Here is a 23,803-nt window from a genome sequence, read left to right on the forward strand (position 1 = left end):
GCACAATTTGCAGGACTTTTGGATTTTCTCATATTCAGGAGGCTTTAGATGTACAATCTGTCCTAATTTTCCTAGCTTTTAATAGCAATATTTATATTTCACCATTCAAAACTGACAAAAATCTTTGCTGGCCCTGGAGTCAGTAAAGAAAGAGAAAACAAAGCTGACTGAGGGAATTTATCCTAAACCAGAATTGCTCTGGTCTGCTTTATTACCCTTTTTCCTTCCTCTTTCATTTCCTTTCCCAAAGTATAGCATTAAGTCTGCCCAGTCACTAAGAGATCTATAAATCCTTCTCAACGAAAAATAAGTCCTAAACCTCCCTCCATACATCACAGCAAATTGATAATAGTCATTGATGCAGAGAATTGTAGGATGATACACTGCACACTGCCCTAAGTGTGTGCCAGTATTGTCAGCCTAGTTATGAGACCCATTAATGCCCACTATTGTGGTTTACACTGCATCCATTGCTTGGCAGGATAGCAACACTGGAAGATGAGTTTGTGTACCAATTGGGATTTCATATTCAGACTTAAGGTACCCTGTCTGTGGGCTTAGCATATGCAGTGTTCTTTTTTTTTTTTTTTTTTTTTTTTTTTTTTTTTTTTAATTAGTTTGTTGTGGTTTTTTTTAATGGGTGAGGTTCAGTTCTGCAGGCGATTGCTGGGATCGAGCCTAACATGCTCGGTAGTTGCAAGGGTTCTCTCTGCCACGTGCCCCTTTGGCACTGCTGTGAGCCATACAGCATTGGTTACAAAGGCCTGGGCATATCCTGACGAAGTCATGCACAGCATTTAAACTTGCTTTGGACTGGGATACTTTTCAGTTAAACATTTTCAGGCAGACTGAATCTGTGAAGTTCAGCCTCATGTCATCTTTCTGTGCCCTTTTGCTCCCACACCCACCTTCATCTTTCCTGTTGTTTAGATTATAGACACCTCCAAAAAGACTGCAACGTGCTATGTGCTTGCTCAGCAGGGCAAATTAGTGCACATCGGGGCACTGATTCTTATCAGAGGCTCTTTCCGCTGTCGTTGTTTTTCCTTCAGAAATGCATTTCCCACACATTCCAGCAGGAATTACTGCTACATTATTTCTTTGTTTCCTACAGTGTTTCTTACTCTGTAAGAAAGGAACTTTTCATCTCTCAATCTTAGAAATATTTTTCTTCTTTATATTCCTCATTTTTTCAAACAAAATTCTGCATGAAGAATGACAGTGAAGAGCATGTCAGGTTGAAAGCACCTCGGAGGCCTCTACCCGGGCCATCTCTGTCGCTGCAGCTATCACATTGCTGTCCATGAATGCAGCAGGGGTATTTTTAGCACTCCTGAAGCAGGCTGCTTGCTCAGGTTACCTCGGCATTGCAGTTGCTCCAGGACACGCTTTACATCCTGCAAAGTCTGAGGTGACTGAGCTGTAAGAGTTGAGGTAGTTTGCATTTGTTTGGCAGTGTCCTGAAGAACCCTTCTAGGCATTCAATGGGAGGAGAAAGCCCCTGAGGTTGTCACTGTTGGGTATAAATGGACATCTGGCAGGCAAGCAGGGGGACGTGCCCTTGCACTGAGCAGCCAGAGGCAGGGAAGAAGTGAGCTGGCAGCCCGGACCTCTTGGCTCATTCTCTGGTTGGCTGCGGCTGAGCTTGTGTTGCAAACCTTGCAGCAATATTTAAGAATGTGAGTTTTGCTGAAGGAACAACCTCCAGAATTATTGGGATAAAATTGGACATTCTCAAAACCTTCCTCTGGAGTTGAAATCATCTCTCTGAACCTTGCAGCTCTTTTGTGAGGCAATGTACCTACATAAGAAATTTTATTACTATGTCCTGATTTTCCAGATAGACACCCTTGAGAGCTAGAGTGTTTGGGTGGCACTCAACAGTAGAACTTGAGCTGCCTCACGTGGATCTTGGTTACTGTGGCACAGAAAAGGGGAACTTTGGAGTAAAACATGCCTTCAGTGCTTCTCAGCCTTTTTAAAAGGAACAATAAATAATTGACATCTGTTTTAATTAGTTACCAACCCTTTTCTTTATTAAATAGTTTTTAATTTTTTGCGAAGGATCCCATTAGGATGCCAGGAGGGGCGGAGGGGAGTTACTGCTCTGCAAACGAGCCAGCTAGCGTCAGTGGACATGGCTCAGCCTCTCAGCAGTCTGACTCAGTGGTAAATGCTCTGAAGGTAACGCTCCTCCGGTACAGTCCATGCAAAACGTCATGTCTGTTACTCAACATGTGTTGTATTGTCCTGGCAACATTCCTGTGGACACCACTGGGATGTTACTGTCATAAGCGGGATTGTTTTTCTGTTTGTCACTCATTGCATCTGTGGACTGTGTGTTTCTCAGGGCAGGGATCTGGCCCTTATAATGGGGCGATGCCAACTGTAGCTGTTCTCCAAATTACTTACACTTGTACAGTTTTTCTTTAAAGCTGAAAGTGGTGTTTTTCTGAATAAGGAAGTCTTTCTACTTCATCTAGGATGCATATTTGTTCTCCTGTGGAAAATAATGGATTCCTGTAACCCATGCAGAAAGAAATACTTTAATGCAAAGTTAAAGCCAATGGGCATGGTATATTCGTAATACAAGTAGCAAAACTTTGGGCTGAAGACCATGCATCATGATCCTAAGGTCAGTGTTGAAATTTGTTTGAGAGCAGATGTGATTTACCCTGAAGTCAGGGTTGGATTGCAAAGACCTGTGTTGCATTGATAAACAGCAATTGACACAAACAATTGGAGGGGCAAATTTGCAAGTTCTTACCTATGTCAACAGTGAAACTGTTGCAATTAATGCAACTTAGAAAGCTGTTACAAGATGCAGTGGTTTATCAGCTGATCTGAATCAGCAAGTGGCTGAGTTCACTGTCCCACTGCAGCGTGGGTGTCAGCTGTGTCCATGCTCCTCTGGAGAGGATTAAAAAGGGATGGTGAGCCGAGCAGAGACTTTGTATTCCTGTCTCCTAATGTGGACTCTGGTGTGATTGTTTTCTTGTGCTTTGTGCATGTCTTCTATCCTATACTTCACTCATTAGCTAAACTGCTTAAATATTCATTCAATTAAGTGGATGTTACTCCCAACCTATACAGATGTTGTAGGGACGTACTGGTTACTTGGAGGGGTAGGTTTGCACTCCTCTGGGGGAGAAGTAGAAGGGAGCTTTGTAGACATTTGCTCTGTTTTTGAGCTTCGTGGAGATGTACAGTGCACAGTAAGAGCTCAATAGTGCTGTTGACTTGCCTGGACATCTGAGTTTATGCGCAAGGTGATTATCTTCCACGTGGCTGGGTGACATTGACTTCTCCCCTGTGAAGCCTGAGGAAGTCGGTTTATGCAAGTGAACTGTGCACAAATCACAGCAATCGGATCCCTTCCTGTAACATAAAACCTGGGTGCAGTGCTTCGTCACAGCCGCCTTGCCTGTTTTTCTGGCATCCGAAGGGGTGAAGCAGCAGCAGAGCGCCTGAGCCCCTCTCCATGCACACACAATTGCAGGTCCCCTTCTAATGGCCACTCTGGCCATGTCCTCCTCGGCAGCACTCTGCCTGTGAGCATGCTGGTCTGGCCCTGGTCCAGGAGAGGTGTTGGTTCCCAGCTGCTGAGGAACGCCCGGTTCAGCAGTGCTCAAGGTCCTGTGTGCATCTTCCATATAATTCACCTGCTGCTGCCTAGAAAATAAAGCTATGCCACATAATTTTGTCAAGAGGTCACGCATAATTATCAAAAAAAAAGCCTTTTGTAGTTGTCTTAAAATACCCGTTGTCAAAGACACTTCCCTGAATGGAACATTTAACGACATGCTTTTGACAACCTGTAATAGCTGGTTGGTGTACGTGAAATATTTGAACAATGGCTGATGACTTGGTTGCTGAAATGGATTGATAAGAAATACACAGAATATAGTTCAGTATAATGTGAAAGCTCAGCTTTTAGTTTGCTAGGAGGTTTTGCAGCAGGCAGAAATAGATATAAATGATACTGTTACATTCAAAATGGAAAGTGAGCTCTCAGCTAAACAGACTGCCCAACCTTCCTCATCCCCAGCCAGGGAGGAGACCCTGCTGTTTCCCAGAGTGAAGCATATGGGTTTGATCCTGCCCTTCTGGGGAATGCAGAGCTCCCACTTGCATCACTTAACAGAATCAGATGCAGGAGAAAGAGCAAGCCAAAGTAAGGAGACTGCTTTTCTTTACAAATTTGGCAATTTGGAATTCCTGGAAAAATGATATAGTCTTTGTTACAAAACCTCATTGTTAGTGCAATCCCCTTCTGCACAGCAAGAAATCTAAAGAGCAGGAAGGTATTTTAAAGTGATGGATCCATAAGAAGACAGAGGGAGGTCATTGCTAAAAATAGTGCTGTTGTTTTCCTGAGTAATGAGGAGGCTTTAAAACAAAAAAAAATTGCCTGTGAATCTCCCACTGGTGGAGACAGTGCTAAAAGACAGAGAAGAGCTTTGCCATGCAGCTGGTCTGAGAAAGACTCTTCCATGACCTGATCCATCGTGCAGGGTGTTTGAAAGAAGAAGTTGCCGTGAGTGCATCCCCATGCCTGGACCTTGGTGATCTTCCCCACCCCGCCAGTGGTTATGAGATTATTCCCTATGTGAAATTGGTATCACCAGGGATATATAAATAGTTATTTTATATGGCAGGATGTGTTTTTCTTTTTGCAAGTTGTATATGACCAAACTGCATGCTTGTGTGTGGAGGTCTGCATATTCCACATAGGTTTGCTTTGCAGACCGGGATTTGTATTTATGGAGTGATGATTGTTACCCAGTCTGAATGCCTGAATATGCCTGAATAACCAAGGGCACAGGCTTACCTGCAAAACTTGCGTTGTATTTTCCTGTCCTGACTTCAGCATCACCTGCTGGAAACTCCACTGTGTCATCTACAAATTAAATGGAGGTACGCTTTAATGGAAGACGAGGTCTAAGGCTGAGTGTAGGAGTTGCTGCAGAAAAGTAAGCGTTCTGTGGTACCCAGGAGGTCAGGCAAGAAGATTTAATGATCCCTCCTGCCCTGAAATCCAGAGCACTGTAATCAGTGTAATTATCTTTAAATGCAATTGGTCAGTTATATATGTATGCCCATACTCAGGAAGGACCCATGAAAGCTTAAATATACTACTGCTCTTATTTGTTGCTGCAAAACAAATTTGTAAAACAAAATTTCCCTTTTTTTTTTTTTTTTTTTTTTTTTTTTTTTAAACATACCCTGGTCTTGGAAGCTCAGGAAAATATAAATCAGCAGGCTGTTAAAGACTCTTAAGACTCTTACCACTACCTTAGTGAGGCAGAAAAAGCTCTGGCTGAAGAAACGTGCGGTATAGGTTTAAGGTGTTTAACTTTATATTCCATATGGAGTCTGGAAACACCTGAAGATGCAAAGTACTTTAAATGCTGACAATATGCCCTTGAAGATTTTATGTGGAAATTAAGTCAATTACTGTTTCTGTAATGCAATTACTGTTTTATTAGGAACACTATAATTTTAACATTCTGGTTAGTATTGATCAGAAAAATCTATGTGTGATAGTATATCTGGGATAAAGTACTGTATGACTCAGCTGACCTGAACTTATCCTTCATAAGAATAAAATTTGGCAAGTATGATGAAGTCTGGCAGCCTCAGTTTCCCCATCTGTATGATGGCACCTATGCATTTTCCTGCCTACACTATTCCTTTGCAATTTATGGATAAAAAAGCAGTTTCTAACTAATACATATTTAATAGTAATCCATAAAAGTTCTCGTGATGTAAGTGATGACACTTCTAAAATGCTAATATACTAAATTTGACATTATCAATTCATTTTTGTAAATCCCAAATATATACTTGTATTCTGCCTTGTCTCTTTGTTCTCCAGCCATTCAGAGCTCTGCTGCTGGCATTGAAATGCTACCTTTTCTTCTGACTTTTATAATCTATGTCTGATTGGACTATTGATATAATACTTCTAAAATAGTTGGTTATTTCCTTTCTGGGTTTACTTTTTCCTACATTCATCTAGTCCGTGTTAAAAGTACAGTGGATTTGTGATAAACTAATTACTATGTTTCTTTTCTTTTGCATTCTCATTGCAGTTCCTTCCAGTTTGTAGCTCACTGTTTTGCTGCAGCTTTATGCACTGTGGGTGTTTTACACGAAATGTTTCCCGTGGCTTCGTTTTGCCTGTGAAAACAGTGGAATGATGACAAGTTTCATTTTGAGCTCTGTAATTTTGGTGCATAGCCTTGATTGGTACCGAAATGCAATTTGGATGTATCATTCATGTTGTAGGAACTTTATGGTGTTACACGATCATGTTGATGTTTTATTAAGATAATGGATGTGGAAATTGTCTCCTCAGGATGTATGTGCATATGGTGTTGGTACCACCTCATCAACAACGTATTTGGGAATGGTTTTGCTTTGTATTTATGTGCTTGCATTGTCTGAGGAGAACATGGCAATATGTAGTGGCAGGTTTAGAGGTAGTTTATCATGTATTAGTGAGCATGGAGGTAATTGCAAAGCACAGGAATGTTTGGATTAAGTCTGGAGGGATGTTCTTCATGATTTTCCTCAGGCCACCGGTAAGTTTTGTTCTCAGGGCTGCAGTACACTCACTTGGGCTGGGAGCCAAAGTGAAGATGGGATCCGCCATGTGGGACTGGTGGGGTAGCTGGGCAAGAGGGGCCAGGGAGCCCAGAGATCTCCACGAGTATTTCATGCTGCACATGAAGTACCACGGGCCTCAAATGCTACCACAGCTGGCTGGTGACGTAGCTGCTCTCGTCTGCAGTTAGGGTGCAGGTGTCTGCCTGGCTTCCAGGAGAAGATTTTTCTGTCCTTTCACTCTGGTGTGTTGGAAGTAAGCTAGAAATGAATCGCCATGACTGTATCGTGAACCTCATAGCTGTCCTTTATTCAGTCAAGGTTTCTGCTGAAATTTTGAGTGAAGTTTTTGGTACTGGGCTTTTTGCTCTGTCATAACTATTTAAAACACATTCAGGAATGCTGAAGTATTTACATTTTCTTTTGAGTGCTTGTAAATGCAAAGTAATTCCATTAGTGCTGCTTGTGACAAGTCAGTGTTGAACTAGAAGAAAACAACCCTATATGCAAATCCAAAATACATATACAATGCAGAAGGCTAAATAAATGTGTGCAGAAGGCAGCAACATGTACAGCTGTCATGATTGTGCCATGAACTGTGCATACACCAGCACAAAAGGAGAGTTTGGTGATAAATCTGCAGATATTTGGCCTATATCATCCCATGTTTCTGAAAAGGAGGCAAATAAAATTACTGTGATGCCTTCAGGACCCAGCTATCTCTTGCACTGTATGCACAAGCAAAAGCGGTTGCTGATAAAGATTTCTCCATTTCCCACCCATAAAAATGGCATGAGTATTCCTTTTCACCCCACCTCATCAATTCTGCTTAGGATGTCAGCTTTCCAGGGCTGTCCTGTACACGTTTGTCCCTTCCTAGCAATCAGGGGTCATTTGTTCAGCTGGAAATAAAGGACTTTGGGAAGTGTCACCTTTTAGTTTGTTGTTGTGTCAGCATTAGCTGCTTGGTAAATATTGTGTAATGTTTATTGACCAGAAAAATTGTTGAAAGGCATATGTAGGTACAATGTGCCTTCTCACAAAAGCTATCCAAGAGACCTTTCTGTTCGGTAATATTGTTAGGGAAATCAGCCAAATGTTGGAAAGAAAAGCCTGTCTCATCGTATCCAGCCCTTCACCATCTCCGATGGCTCAGCCACAGACAGTTGTTTTGGGAGGTTTCACTGAAAACCCATTTTTCATGCTTTCACCATGGCACAGAGTTTCACAATACAGCAAGCATAGCTAAAACACATGTGTATTTTTATGATGATAACTTCTGATTTCAGGCTGCAAGATTCTGGTAATATGGAAAGTTTGCAGGGTTTGGGTTTTACCCACCCATTAGTATTAAAGACAGTTTCCTTTAAAGGACTTCAATTTGTTTGGCCCTGTGTAGTAAGACTGTCATCTTACTGCTTCCAATATTGGAGTATTTCTGGTTTTCGTGCTTATAATCAGGTTTTCTTCAGCAAAGGCTCAGAGGAACTGGGTTATTTTCCTATCTCTTGCACAGAATAACAGTAGGACTTTGGGGTTGTTCTGCCTTTGCTCATCAGCTGTAGGAGCCGCCTTTGCAGGATGTTGACTTCCCAGGATCCAGCTGCTTTGTGTTTATCCAGTTCCAGCTAATGCAATCTCTCTTTACTCCTGGGCTTTAGCCACTGTTAAGATACAAATAATAAATAATGACAATGGAAAATGGTTTTTGCCTTTCATGACAGTCATATCGCTATTGGTCCAGAGATTAATGAGTGGTTTAGTAGCAGTAATACTTTAGCTGGTTGCTAGTTGATTATTATTAAAGAGAAATAATCTTAAATTGCAATACACAGTATGGTGGTAATCGCCACTCTTGTTTCTAGTGGCCCCTGGAGGAGATGCCTGGTGATATGACACAAGCTACTGATTCTCCTGCTTGTAATTGGTCAATCTTTTTACAAATCATTATAAAATACTTCCCTAATTTTGGGGCGTATAACTTCTCTGCATTTTTAATTCCATAATTGTAACATGGATGTTATACAATCATGAATGGGAGTAGATGTGAGTATGAGGAAGGAAGCCTTTATAACATACAGTCCACACTAAGAAAAAAACTGATAACTTCTACTAAATTGTAGATTTCGCTCTGGTTCAACAAAACACACAAGCATGTATAGAAGAGTGACTACATGCACAATTCCTCTGATGTCAAGGAAAAACAAATGGAATAGACACTTGAATGCCTTGCTTGATTTTAAGAGAACAAGTAAATTATTTGAAAAAGAGAACTGCTCTGTGCTTTTTAAACTGGAAGTGTTTAGACTCCTCTGGACTGAGCTTTGTGCTTCTGAATTGTGTTCTGTGAGAGATGTGGTTTGGGAAATAGTTGAACAAGATTTCAGTTGAGGCCTGTAAATGCCCTCAGTCTTGTATCTGAAGCATAAAATATCCTGATGCTGCACTTGCTAGTTCATTTGTCTCTGTTTTTAATCATTTTTACCTAGAAGCATGTGCTTTCTGTGTTCAGAAGGAATGTTGTATCCATTGAGAAATACTCTCTTCTCCTGTTGTATGTCCCTCCCCTCTGTCCTCACGTGTGCTGCATGGTCTGCGTAATGAACATGTGGTGTTTCCAGATGCATGTCTATATGAACACCAGTACATCTTAACTGGTGATAATGAGATCTCTTTCCATCCCTCCCTTTAGGTTGTGTGGAGGAAACTTGGAGATGCTGCAGGGTCGTGCCCTGGAATTAGACAACATTTGTCAGGAAATCAGTATAAAGGACCTATGTAAAAGGCCCTGAGCAAGTCTTCTCTCTGAAGGGAAAAAGTTTGAACTGCTGATGAGAGAGAAGGAACTGACTGTGTCCACAGCAACTTCCCAGCTGACAACAGGCTGTCTGTATGCAGCACAAGAGACTTCGCCGGAAACTTGTAGAGATTCTGCACAGAGGTCTTTCAGGGGAGCCAGGTTGTCAGTGTCCCCTGAATACTGCTGTTTCAGTATACTGGCTAGTGAAATGCTGCCGCCACATCATCACTTCAACACACCATATTTAGAAGCACTGAGGTATTTCCATCCTAACTAAAAGATAATTGAGATTCTGCAGGAGTTACATGAAATAAGTTTTATTTTGGTTAGTTACAGTGAATCTCTAATAAGTCTGAGTGAATTTTCCACTGGATTTAATAGAGGTTTTTCACCAGACTGGAGAGAGACATTGATAAACTGTGCCTTTGGTCTCTGCAGTTTTGAGAAAGTCATTTCTTAGTAACTCACACTTCAGTCTGTAAAGTATCAGTTAATGGTGCTTAGGCAATTTCCAGGTGATTTTTTTTTGCTTTGGTAGAATACCTGCCTTTGGAGGTGCTAAAAGACCATAAAGTCTCCTAACCAGCCAGTAGTGTAGCATAACTACAGTACTTGTAGTGAAACACAATTTCTTTCTAAATGAAAGTAAAGATAGCTTTCTTTTCGATTCACTTTGCACATCTTCCGAAGACGTGTGTGATGTTTGCAGCCCTTTAATGAACAAAATACTTAGGTGTCACTATTACAGGTCTCAAATCAAAATTTCCATCAGAGTTTTTTTCAGAAAGTATTTTCCAATTGTCAGGATGCTAATTTCTACTGTTTAATTTAGAGACATGCTGGTTTATTTAACAAGAGTCTCTAAGGATCTCAAAGATTGCACTGCATTATAAAAAAGCTTTTCTTGCCACTGTAGCATTCTTTCAAAGAAAAAGGTTTTATTATACTCAGAGCATGTCTTTGATTATTATGAGGCAAAAAGCTCTTGTTCAGATTGCCTGAGATTTGACCAGATGGCACCCTAGATGTGCTTAGTTTATTTTTATCTATGTGTATGATAATAGTTGTGTGTATTGAATTGCAATGATAGGTATTTTGTGTATATCTAAAAGCAATGATAGTTTCATGTATGAATGTGCAACAGGCTTGTGACTGAATGCTGTTGCTTAACTTTTTACCATAGCTGAGCATCAAAAAGACTAATAAAAGTTAAAAAAAAATAAATAAAATAGGAATGCAACAATTCCAGGGTTTCTGGTTTGTTCTTGGTTACTAAGATTTGAGCCAAAGTCAGAACCTCTGTTTTCTCTGAGCTTGCAACATGCTGTATTCGTGGGCTATTTGCAGTAGAATGTAGCTCGGTTGCTGTACTATCTTTTGTTATATAGGACTATGATGTAAATCTGCTAACTGTCTTCAAAAAAAGTGTGTTAATTTGCAGCAGTAATTCCATTGGTTTCTGTTGTTATTTTTCCTTGGTACCATTCAATGTAAGGCCTCTGATCCAGCATTGCTTTCTCGGGCAAAATTCCTGTTCACTCTGTCTCCTTGAGTTGGAAATGCAGAATCCAGCCTTCCATTTTAAAACATTGCACTCTTGCATAAATTCTTATATATAACCCAGCCCAAACAGTTGTCTGTTACATTTACATGTTGTTTTCTCCCATACATATTGTTTGCATAGTTAAACTTCAATTGTTGTATTCCTATATATCTATATATATGTATGAAAAAATGTAAAACATGTACTTGTGCCTGCCGTATGTATGTGCAGGGGCTAAGCTGAGGGACACTGGTCTTTTGACACTACACTTGTGTAAATTTTGATACTGTATTAAAACTATTTTTTTACAGTTCTGCATACGATTGGGTATCAAGTATCTGTGTTCATCTTAGCAACAGTAATAAATTATAGAATCTCACTGTTGTTTGCTCTCCTTTAATGACCGAAGCCATGAGGTGCTTGGGCTTGCATGCAGTTTGCTTTGAAGGAGCTGTTTGAAGTGTTTCCTGCTCGGTTGAGAAATTAGCTGCATGTTATGCATTTTTGTTCACTTTCTCTCCAGGTGTCTTAAAAAATCCCAGATAGGTGAGCTTCCTTCTATCTTTTACGCTAAATGAGGTACCTATGGTAGACAGAGAGCAGGGTGCCGTGGGGCAGGTCCAGGTTGCCACCAGCTGTGTGCCCCAGGTGTGACGTGTTAAGTCCCCAGCTGTGCTGCAAGGGCAGCTGCCGGGCACCTGTGCGGGGCCCTTCCTCCTTGCTTCTTGCACAGCACAGCTTTGAGGCGAGGACAGGGCGATATGGAGGTCCCGGAGCCGTTTTGCTCAGGTAAGAGACGCAGACATGTTTGTGGTACTTGGGGAGGCTGGTTGTGTCCACGGCCGTGTGTCGGTGGCCTCCTGTACCCACCTTATCTCTGGCCCAGGACTGGGGTCCCTCATCCCCTTGTGGGCTGCATGTGTGTCGCGATAGTGCAGCGAAAGGGCTGCCGATTACTGCTTGTGCTGGTGAGCAGAAAACTTGCACTAAATTTTCTGGAAAAAAAAATAAATACTTAGTACAATCAATATCTTGAAGCTAATAAATCCTGTGGGTGCTCCTAAAAATACAGCTTACTGAGAGGAGAAAGTGGGCAGTGTGTGGAAAAGAGAGTCAGTGCTCTCAAGGCGTCCTGTAGCCTGCTGATATGTCTCTGTACTAATGAATAAAAACTGCTGTAGTAGTTACAGATCTTCATCTCATCTGTCTTGGTCTCTGCCCCCATGGTTAGGTATTTCTCAGTAAAATGTAATCGCGCCAAGCCTCATGGACTCCTCATTCCATTGTTTTTAGCAAAATTCTGCTTCAGTCGAAAATTTGCACATGTTGTTACGGGGCCATTCCCAGCTTCTGAGCTGAGCATGAATGAGCTATAAAAGTCACCATATGAGTGAATTTGAAATAGCACTTGTGTAGCGGGTGTAGTGAGTGGATTTTACATTCTGGAGTGGAGAAGAGCTGCCTTGCTGAAGGCTTAGAAGGTGAAGAATGGCAGTTTGTTTTTCAGCAAGTGAATGGTTTCAGCAGAGCCCGTTCCCCAAAGGTTGCAGTTGATGGACATGTTTATGAACACAGTACGAAGCCAGTGTGCCCTTTGTAATGCTTTGAGCACAGCCAGCCCAAAATGCCTCTGTGGCATGGGGACGGTACCCGGCCCTGCAGTCCTTCATGCTGCCCAAACCTCTCAAACACCAAATGCCCCACAGGCTTTCCATGTTGCTGTCGGGAACCTCCCCAACAAATACCACTCTTGCCCAGGTACTGGTTTGTTTCATTCTTTGTATGTTTTTGAAGTCCCAGGGTGGTATGAATTCTTTATACTGATCTCACCAGTTTGATACAGAAGGTGGCTCAGCCACTTTTTTCCCCACTTTCAGGAGAGAAAAAGTCTTGATAAGACTGTCCTTTATTTTGAATTCCTGCAGAATGGACTTGCAAATACAGTTGCCAGGTATATAATGCCAAGACCTCCTTATACCTCCGCACTCCACGCAGGCTCAGGTGAACGATGTACGCAGGGACCCCAGCCATGAATGTCCCCAAGCCAGCAAGCAACTAGATCTGTGACTCTAGTCATCCAAAAACCTGAAGGTAAGAACATCTGACTCGCTAGTAGCTCTGCTTGGATTTAATAAAAAGAGGTTCTGCATTATTTAATCAGCCAGCGAACAGGCATTTGCTGGGATGCCTCATGATTTATGGTACTTTCTAGCACGTGCAGTCAGGCCCAGAAGTGAATCATGAGATGGCGTTTGCCAGAGCTGGCAACTCACATCTGGTATATGCAGTGCTGGGAACAAGGAGGAAGGAGCAAATAATTTTCTTGCTAGTAATGACTCTTTTTTTTTTTTTTTTTTTTTTTTTTTAAAGAATCTCTCTCCCCTCCTCCTTGGTGACTCCAGACTCTTCGTGGGTTCTTTTGTCCCAGAAATAGCATGATGTGGCTGAGATTTTTGATATTTGGAAAAGAAACTTTCACTGTTATGAAAAGCCAAATACTGGGGCCACCTCACAAAAAGATCAGAGAGGAAGGCTTAGTAAGACTACATGGGATGCTCATGGGCACTCCTGCTGACTTTGGTGGAGGGTCAAGCAACCCATAAATGGTAGTGTGAATGAAAATAAAGTTTTAAATAGTCTTACATAAATAAAAATATTATCATGTTTTAAAAACTTAAGAGAGAACGTGGACCAGAGACGTAAGCCTTACTTGAATCTTTCTTAACTGAGAAAGCTCAGACACTTCCGTGGGAGTAATTAGAAAACTGACAAATATTCATGGGGGATGATGAAAAATAAATAAAACCATAGCATCTTCTGATATTGATACGAGGTCTTTGCTGGCCATGCTGGAGCCAGGCTGTGGGTAGGTCCAACCTTGTCCAAGCGTTACTGGTTCTTCTCATGCTACTGCCTGGTGGGGAAGGACCCCAGGGACTTTACGTGCTTCCATCTGAAACAGCTTCCTAAACAGCTGGTTCACAAAGAAGTGCCAAAATAAAAATAATAATGAATTATTTAATATGTTTGTTAGAACACGATAATTACTCTCTACTTGAATAAGAATTTGTTATAATTATCTCTTCAGTGCTGTGGCCATGGCCCTGAAGTTTGAAGTTGCTTCTGTGGGTTTTTCCCCACCACTATGAATAGGTTGAAGTAAATTTTTAAAATAATTTATTTATAAGTGTTCAGGTGAAACAGTAAAGGAAAAAATAGCATTGGGAACCCATCTGCAGACTCTGGAAAGAAAGAGGACAAAGAGAAGGTGGATGGGGACTTGCCTTGCCAGGATCCAGGCTGCAGGTGAATCCTCGTGGTGTTTAGGTGACTAGTGGTGCAACCCATTTGCTATGCAACTCAGCTGTGTGTATGGTAATCATAGAGGCCTGAGAGAAAGGCTGTGTGACAAAGACGGTGGTTTAACGTTTTCACATGTGATTTTATTTTATTTTTTTTTAGCATTGCTCTTGATAAATCCCAGGGGACAGGGTTGGCCCAAGAGCAGTAGCGTTCCCTGGGCCTGAACACCTCAGCTGTAGAGCAGGAGGGGGTTGATGGCATGTTTTTTTCAAGAAGCTTTGAAAGTCCCTAGTGACACGAGGACATCTTGGCTAAGGCGAGTGCGCTGAGCCCTGTTAAACAGTGGCATCACTCCTGGCTTAAGTGTAAAGGTCAGAGAGTGAAAGGAATACACTCTCTTGGGTTTTGTGGTGGCCTTTCAAAATAGGATCCAGTTTGTTGTCAGAGTGGTGGGAATTGGCCTGAACATCAGTCTGTGGCATGGGGCTGTCGGGCTGCTCTGTTTTCACAGGCATTAGACTTCATAAGAGAGGAAATACACAATCTAAAAATATGTTATTTTTCTCCCCCTGCTGAAGGGGAAGTGTTCACAGACTGATGCATGTGCCCATTTAGAAAGCCCCAGAGCACCCCAGAGCCCACCCTACACAACCTTGAAAATCCCAGGAAAAGCACACCATGAAACGTTTCCATGGGAACTGTACCTCTAGTCCTGCTAATAAAACGGACCTATAACACAAATGATAACAGGTCCCAATTTCTGCACCAAACTACAAACAGTGAACACTACAAAGGGAACCGGTAAAGAGCAGAAGTGTAAATCAACAAAACTGCTAAATTAGGTACATACGTGCCTCTCTGCAAAAAACCACAACCATATTAACAAAGCCCTCCGGAGCGGGGGGCGGGGGGGGAGATCATTTTAATTATAGCACATCCAGCCAACACGAACCCCATGGATTGTGTGAAATCAGGTTTGTTCTTCTGATACGCAGCAGGAAACCCTGTAGCAGATCAAATATGTTCAGGGAGGCTGTCTTGCTAATTGCCGCTCCTAGCTGAGCCAAAGAAAACTATTTAGACAAAGGAGAGAATTCATTTTTTATTTAGTATTAATTATGAAATAGCATGTCTGGATGGGCTTCACAATAACACTACATTTCCTGGGGAAAAAAATGTAGTTCTAATCCTGTGAAATAATTGGAGAATTAACCCCTTGCTTCAGGCTGCAGCCCCAACATGTGCTTACAATTAAGTGCAAGATGAATGATGTCTTGAATAAGGCCTTGCCTTCAATCACAGCAGATTATGAAACTCATTTTAAAGCCTTCTTTACAAGCATTCTTCTATGTTCTCAGCGTACACTTATGTTAAAGCAATGCATTCTTTTCTTTCTCTTGTGATTTTCACACTTCCTCTTGGTTTTTATTTTTTAAGCCTGTTGTTACGGCAAATTTGCAGCATCCATTTGGCTTCTCACTAAATATTCTGGAGTTTTGCACCAGGTATTTTGGGGCTTGGATATGTCACTTGGGCGCTCTCACTTTGTGCTGCCAACAGCCTACCAAACATTGACTGGAGGTTTTATTTTCCTCCTGTGCTTTTCATCTGCAGCATGCGAGTGGTGTCTCGGAGCAGCTTAGCTGAACATTAGCATTTGTAGCCACGGACAAACAAAACCAAAGTGGCAGAGAAAAAGTTGTGATACTGAATGCCAGAAGTGAGTTCTTCTCAGACTTGGTTAACCACCTTCCACACTTGGGCAGCAGGACTGGAGTCACTGATGTTCAGGCTAGGTGGTGGTGTGGCCCAATAGAAAAGGGGAGCGATGATGAATGTACAAGTATGTGCAGCCAGGTTTGTAGCAAGTGAATGAAAAGATGGAGTAGGAATTGACTGAGGTTGAATGCTGCTTCTTACCGCTGTGTAACAGGTCCTAGTGATTACTCTGGTTTTGCTTTCTTTTACATCAAACTTTAAATATGTGTAACTGCAAAAACTGCTTCTTGGACACCTTCTGCTCTGGGTGGTTCCATCTAGAAAGACAAATCATCCAGAGCATGGGAAGAAATCTTCTCTCCAAGGGAACAAGATATCATAAATAGCATGAGGACCTCTAAATCTCACACTTTGTGGTTCAGCTTCTGTCTTGCTGAATGACAATGCCCTCTGCCCTTGCTTAGCTGCCTCCCGGCACCCCTGTCCGTCAGCTCCCTGAAGAAATGTTAGTCTGTTGGTGTGCATAGTGTCATCCTGCTGCGCTGGGGCAACGCGCCTTGCTGGCAGGACTGCTGGCAGCCTTAAATGGCCAACAAGTCTCTAGGGCTGGCAGGAGAGCATATGTTAGATGCCTTTACAGCTGAAAACCCTTTAAAAAAAAAAAGCTCATTGTAGCTATTGAGCCTTTCGTAATGATGCATGAATTAAGAGCTGCTACAGAACTTATTCACAGTATAGTAAGATAATAGTATATGTTACTAGTTTCCTAGTTGTCAGGATCAATATTTAGCATGGTACAGCCTCCCTTTTGCTCAGGTGCTCACACATGTTCTGTGGGTCTGCATGCAGGTACGCATATACACACACCAGGCTTTATTTGAAGGTCACTGAAACAAACAGGACTTAGGTTAGCTTATGGTCTGGTGCATGGTGCAGTTAGAGGGTGTTGCAGATGGTGTCTTGCGCTCTTCTGAGCAAAATCAGTTCTCTGCTATAATGCCCAAAAGGCAGTGTATTTCTCTTGAAAAGGCTCAGCTTTCCTGATCAGGGTACTGGTACCAGTTAAGAACTCAAAGTAAAATCAAAAGCAGAAACGTTTGTGGCCAAACTGCTTATTTGTATCTTGGCATTCAGTGGGATCTGAATGAGTGATTTTAAAGTAAAACATGCTCCTTTAGGCTGGCCTGCTCCCTGCAGACAGGTAGAGCATCTCATGTCCAGATGAGGTAACCTGTAGCTAAGAGAACTCTAAGCTTCTTCATTTAGTTACAGTAAATGAATTATGTGTACATGTTAAACAAAAGTTTTTGCCTCCCAGAAATTAATTATAGCTAGAAATTTTTCTTCATCTTAATTTTTTGCTAATAACTTTAAAAGGGGGGAGAAAAGGTAAAATAATGATGAATGATTAAACCTTGTCTCCATAAATCCCATTAATAACATTAGGAGCAAAATGAAATAGATGTTGAAGGAGGTACACTCTGAGATGGCTTCACTAGAAGGGCAAAACTACATAACTAGCAGATTACTGTTTGTTTCTGTACAGGAAGATAACCACTCTGTATGCAAAGGTGCCACAGACCACCAGGAAGTGCCAGCAGTCCCCATAGTTCAGGTGCACCCTTGCTGCATCCCGTGGGGAGAGCCTGGCCAGCTTGTCCTTGGACCAAGGGCTCGATGGGGCAAAGCAGAGCTGTCACCATCCGTCGCCCACTTGGAAGGGGTTGTTTGGGCTTGATGAACTGCATGTGTTCTGCAGCTGTGTGCATAACTGGGCAGACAGGGAGAAAGGCAGGAAGGCACCAGTATATTTCTGTAATCATAAATTATGCCATATATTACCTGGAGTTCAGTCTCTAAATTCTGCATTGACCCCAACAGCATGTGGCTGTAATTAAGCTGTCTGCCAGAGCAGGTCTGCCCGGTGATTACACGTCAGGGCCTGACTGCATGTGACAGTGGAGGAAAGGGGTCAGGCACATGAGAACCTTGACAAACCGCTTGTGAACAGATGAGCTGTTACCACAATTTAATCAGGCTTTGGAAAAACATGCTGAAACAATTCATAACAAGTAAACAGGATAGGAGTGGCCTGCAGTCACCTGCAGGGGAAGCTGTTGCTGTTGGCCATGGCATGTGCAAGCAGCTGAGTGCCAGCGGGGAGCTGTGTGGGCCGCACTCTTGGGCTAGACAGTACCAGATGCGCAGGGTTCATCCCCGTGAGTTGGTCACCCCTTACCAACCGCAGTGTCGCTCTGTGTTTGATCCTCTTGGATCATCCTCATTGTGAAAAAGTTTTCCTTATATCTGCCCAGAATTTCCTGCATTCCCATTTGTCTCTCATCCTTTCACTGGGCATCTCTGGGGAGAGGCGCGTGCCTCATGCTCCAGCTTCCAGCCATCCTGATGGCCTCTGTGGACTCATTCCAGTATGTCCATGTCCATCTGGGGAGCCCAGAACTGGACCCAGCACTCCAGATGTCTCACCAGTGCTAAGTAGAGGGGAAGGATCACTTCCCTCAGCCCTATTTTATAAGCTCTATAATACCGTGGTGACAAAGGCTATGTTGGTACCTGACAGAATGGAAACTGCAGGAATATTAATATACAGTATCCATAATCCATATGTGCTTATGTTAAGTAATAACTTTACTGTGTCCATCAAAATGTTTCTGCAAGCGCTAATAGAAAACTGAGATTGAAGTAAAGGCAGGTATGTGCCAGGAGTGTGCAATAAACATGCTGCTCTCAAGTAATTTTGGAGAAATTTTCAGATTAAAAAAAGATAGAGTGGTTGCCTCAACAAAAGAAAAAAAAAAAAAGTGACTACTTCAGACTGAGTAGCTTCCCTTCGTCCTTTGAAGCTCTTCCTTTTCTCAGATGAAAGGTCCATGTGACCATATACTTGACTTTTTCACTGCTAATATCCCTGCCTTAGCAGGAAGAAGGAACAATAGAGAGAAGATGGGTTTTGATAACATTCAGTGATCTGGTCTGCTCCTGAGCGGTGCTGAGACTAGCGCAGATAAGGTTTTATCTTTGATCTTGATGAAATAATTGATGCTCAGCATCCCTCAGCGATGCTCACGTGTCAGTTGAAAATTTCTTCATCTGTTTTGGTTCTGTGCTGTTGACAAAGGGACCGAGGGGCTTGTTCCTGCCCCTGTCTCCATCCCAGGGAGGCGTTAGCAGACCCCAAGGACTCTCGCTTCTCAGGGTCAGCGCTGCAAGGTGGAGGTTTTGTGATATTGGGATCATGTCAGAATGTCTGCGTGGCTGGTAATGGTGTCTTGTTGCCAGTCACTACGGGACGTACCCTGGCGTGCCAGCTCCGATCTGGCCACGCTCGGTTTTAGCTCTTGTCCTTTCTACGTCAGAACTGGCGAGGACAGCAGGGCTGGGAGGGTCCTCTCCACTCTGGTCTTATGGGGCTGTTTCTCACATTTGCTTTCCCCTCACGCCTCGCTGCTGGGTGCCATTTTGTCTGTTCTTAAACCCGCTTCCCCTGAGGTGCCTCTGGTGAGGCTGAGGGGCTGGGCGGAGTCCTGGGCTGGAACCAGCCAGAACCGGCTGGAACCGGCCGTTGCCCGCCAAGGGGCAGCCCCTGCCTTTCCTCACAGAATGGCTGATGCCCAGGCACCCACAGCCAGTGCAGGTACTTGCAATATATATTAAAAAAAAGCACTTGACTTTTCACACGAAGGGGTAGGTGGAGTCTCACGACGAGCTCTGCCTTGTCCGGGTGGGCTGAACTACCTGCTGGACCCCTCGAAGGCAGGCATGGAGGACATGGCACCCTGCCCTGTGGTGCCCAGCCTGTGTTGTGGGCAGAGCTTGCTCCTCCCTCCCCAAACTGTCCCCCTTTGCGAGTATTTCTCCAAGGTGGTGTTAAGGTTTGGGAAGTGCCGAGAGCTCTGTAACTCTGTGCATTTGAGGGCAGAACCCTGTCTCCCCGCCAGCTGACCTGTGTGAGTCTGAAGGGGAAAAAATTGGTTTGAATTTGGAGATTTCCAGTCATTTTGTGTCATAGAGGGAAAAGATTATTTCCTTGGGCAGAACGGCATCTACCTAAATAATTTGTTCCTCCACTTACTGCCCATGGTTAACTCTGCACGCTCAGCAGCCATCAGTATCAAAGATCAAGGAAAACTTTTTGAATGCACATTATAAAAAAACGTGTTCTAAGTCACATTGGCTAAATTTCAGTTTTCTGTCATCATAGAAACTATATAAACAGCAAAGTCCATAAATCAGAGCAATTGCAAGAGGGAAAGATATTTAGTCTAATTATCCCATGCTATTCGTTTGGATGGGGAGGAAATACTAGCAGACTGGTCATTTTTCCTAGGAGTAATTAAATACATTCCGTAAAAGGTTTCTGACTAAACTGCCACATTTTTATTTCCTATTTCACACGTTATTAGGCTCTGAATTCTGGTGGTCTGAACAAGAGGAGCCTAAACTATATAAATTATGGGATGGTATTAGAAGAGAGCTGTATAACCAATCCAAAACAATGCTCTGACTTGGTCTCTGTTCAGATGTGTCCTGTAACTTTTCATTCTTTACAGAGAAATAAAGATGACCAAAGGGCAGGAGAAACATGACTGCAATGCCGGAGTCTTAGCTGAACTATAACTGCACAAAAAACCAGGTTTTTATTCTGTTTTCAATTACCTGAGTGATCTGTACAATATTTAAACCCACCAGGAAAGGTAGCGCCGGTTTAGCTGGGCGGATAGTCATTTAAAAGAAAGGACCCAATTCCCTTCACATTTCTATTGCTGCTTTAGGGATACAGTCCTGTTAACTGGGATTTCATGGGTATAAATGACTGGAAAATTATCTCAAAATGATGCATTTTCTATTCTCGTTTTTGTGTGTCTGTTGCGATTTCCTGGGGAGTAGGTAAATTACATGGAAATTGTCAAATTTAATAATTAAAAAGATTTAAAATTCAGTTTAACCTGGCAAGTCCTTTCTTGTGGTGAAAACACCTGAAACAGTTATCTTGAAGCAATGGTTACTACAATTGGTGGAAACATGTCCATCATTTGTGACTATTGGTAAATCGCCATCGTTGGTGGCTGCTGGGAACAGCCTAAGGCCCAGGAAGGGAACCAGAGATTGTAAACCTGTAACTATGGTAAAAATGGTAATGCATGTTGAAAGGAAATGACAAAGCTATTCCAATAAAAGGTGAATACACTAGGTAAGGTCCTGAACTAATGCCATTTGATATACCTCAGCTGTAAGCGGATTTTCCCCTTCTGTACCTCCTAGGAAAATTTGGTCCATAAACAGTAGAAATCTAATGGTTGTGATAAAAAATGGTTGTACTTCACAGGTGCTCTTGGTCTTATAAATAACTGCAGTAGAGCTTAGCAGAACAATTAGGTATTTATCAAAGTGATGCAGCTATGGTACTTGACAAACTATACAATTCTAGTTGAATTACATCAAAATACAGCCATGTTGTTAACAAAACAAAAAAAGATCTACTGGGTGAAGTGCAGTGATCTATACTTTGCAATTAAAAATCAGCTTAAAGGAGTTTTAAAAGATGTTTTCCTCATTTTGAAGCTTAGATTTTCAAAGGGCTTCAGGGAATTTTCAGCATCTATCAGATATGTCCCAGTCCTGTTCACTCCCATGTAACTAATTTATGCAGCTCAGAACAACTCAGTGAGGGAGTGGAGATATAACAGGGATAGTTTTACATGAATAAGGCACCAGCCTGGACAAGGTGTTCCTCTGCTCATAAGAATTTAAATTCATTTCATGTTGGTCTGTAATTCAATGGATGCTTTCCTAAAACTTCTTGCTAGAGGGGAATCTGTCAGATGGGGTGTGTTACTGCCTTGAAGAATAATCCTGTGAACATGCTCAGCAACGGTGCTTTGTAAACTGTTGGTAGAGAAAAGTAAGTCTGTATGGGTTTACTCTGGGTTTGTGGAGCCTGGTGCTAAAAAGCACGCTTAGTTTATTTGGCCTTAGCTTAGAGTTTATCTTAGTATGTGATGTGGTGTCATTGTCTATGGTACCACTGGGAGATATGTGCGAGTGCCTGGTGGCCTTTGCTTGGGAGCACTGCTCAGAAAAATACTGCTTATTGAACTCTGCTCTTGGGGAAAGGTCCCTCCAATCTGCTTCTGACTTAATCCCTATTCTTTCAAAATAATTTCAGAAAAGAAAAGCAGATCCCAAACAGCCTTATTAACACTTTCTTCCTCTACTTTAAAAATTCTAACAGGCACCGTTTGTTGTTTTTTAAAGTCAATGCAAAATAGTTATTTCCATGAAAAAATGCCTTCATCTATTTGAGAGACACATTTGGGTTGCACATGCTACTGCTGTGCACAGGAACATTTGCTGCTGATTAGAGGGGTACAGCTCAGTTTGCAGAGCAAAGCGCTTGTACAAACGGATTTCTCCTCTTTGCCTTCTGGTCTCTCTTCCTGACTTGAGTTTTCCAGGTGCAGAATGGTCTTCACTCAGAGAAGAGACCATCTGCATTTTGCTGATGCTCAGAGGAATAAAACTTTGCAGATGAGAGCTGATTTCAGTTCTTCTCCTTTCCTGCCTTGATGCTGGAGTTGGTTCTGTGGCTGTGCCAAGCAAATTGGCAGAGGCTGCTGACCCGTGCAAAATCATGCTGATCTGTGACCAGAGTGGCTCTGTATTCCTTTTATCCTGTAGGAGTATCAGTTTATTTTGTATATGAATTTCAGTGTGTCAGAGAAATACCATTTATCCTGCAGACGGTGACAATAAAAATGTTGCATTGCATGATACTTTAGCTGTAAGTCAAAGGGACCACTTCCCAGCCTCTGCCATCGGCAGGGCTTCTCCGCTCAAAGTAAAACCGTGGGATGGAGAGAAATAATGCACAAAAGAGGAGAATTTCTGACCGCCTTTGCTAATGCCACTTTAGTGGGCTCTGGGAAACTCCTTGTGATGTAATTGCAGGGGTGGTTTCCATCACTGTGTGCAGTGCCGGGGCGGAGGGGGGGCTCTGAATCTGAATGTACATACGCGTGTCCCCCTCCTGGCCATGGAGCTTGTAGCAACCAAAAGGTTGCCTTGTGAACAGGAGAGCTGCTATTTCTGGCCTGTAAACCTGGCCTAATTCTCTGACACCCAGTTCTTAAACAGGAATGCTTCCTCTGAAGGCCACAGTGCTGCACCAAGAGGAGCGATACACCCAGGCATTGTCGTGACTCTTGCTGGACTGTCACCTTGGCTCTCAGCACAAGCAGAAGTGAGTAGCAATTTCCAAAACACTTGAGCAGATTTCCATTTGCAAAAGCAGCTCCTGGCTGGGGGGCAGCAAGGAGGCCCCTGCCTCGGGCTGACTGCCCCAGCGCATCTTCAAGTGGTAGGTGGCAAAGTTCCTCAGCAACTAATATACTTTAAAAATATATGTATTTTAATTTCAAAGAATGCTGATTCTTATCTGATAGTTTGTGCAATATATCCTTTGCATAAATAGATTTTTACCTACTCCAAGACTCACTATTCATTTTATTGTGGCAGAGGGTTTAATAAATTACAGGAGACAAGAATAAAGAGGAAAGTCCAACCTTTAACCAGAGCACAAAGGAATCATGTTGATGGAGAACTATTTTTTTTCCCACCTCTGTAATGAATGTACAATGTTTTTCTCCATTATTAGCTGTTGGCTGTGGAAGTGAAAATATAGAGGCTGGTGACCCAGGGCCATAGAAATGAGGAAATACTAGTACATAAAGCCATTTCCACTAAAATATTAAACTTATCCAGAAGATAAATAACGGTGTGTGTTAGTAGCGGTAGGAGAGTGATGGTTT

The 23,803-nt window shown here is 42.5% G+C and overlaps 1 protein-coding gene across 2 annotated transcripts in view; it reads left to right on the forward strand.

Moving 5' to 3' along the window:
- Window positions 1–11,310, forward strand: part of CCDC85A (coiled-coil domain containing 85A) — an 81,134-nt gene extending 69,824 nt beyond the window's left edge. Inside the window, exons 4-5 of one of the 2 annotated variants that reach the window (XM_049801062.1) lie at window positions 2,065–2,184; window positions 9,302–11,310. In XM_049801062.1, the coding sequence (XP_049657019.1) occupies window positions 2,065–2,184; window positions 9,302–9,391 (210 nt within the window). In that variant the 3' untranslated portion in view covers window positions 9,392–11,310. The remainder of the gene's footprint in view (window positions 1–2,064; window positions 2,185–9,301) is intronic. The other variant, XM_049801063.1, reaches the window with a different exon arrangement.
- Window positions 11,311–23,803: the final 12,493 nt, after the last annotated feature.

The sequence above is a fragment of the Accipiter gentilis genome, chromosome 5 (genome assembly GCF_929443795.1).
Source record: "Accipiter gentilis chromosome 5, bAccGen1.1, whole genome shotgun sequence".
Taxonomy (NCBI): Eukaryota; Metazoa; Chordata; class Aves; order Accipitriformes; family Accipitridae; genus Astur; species Astur gentilis.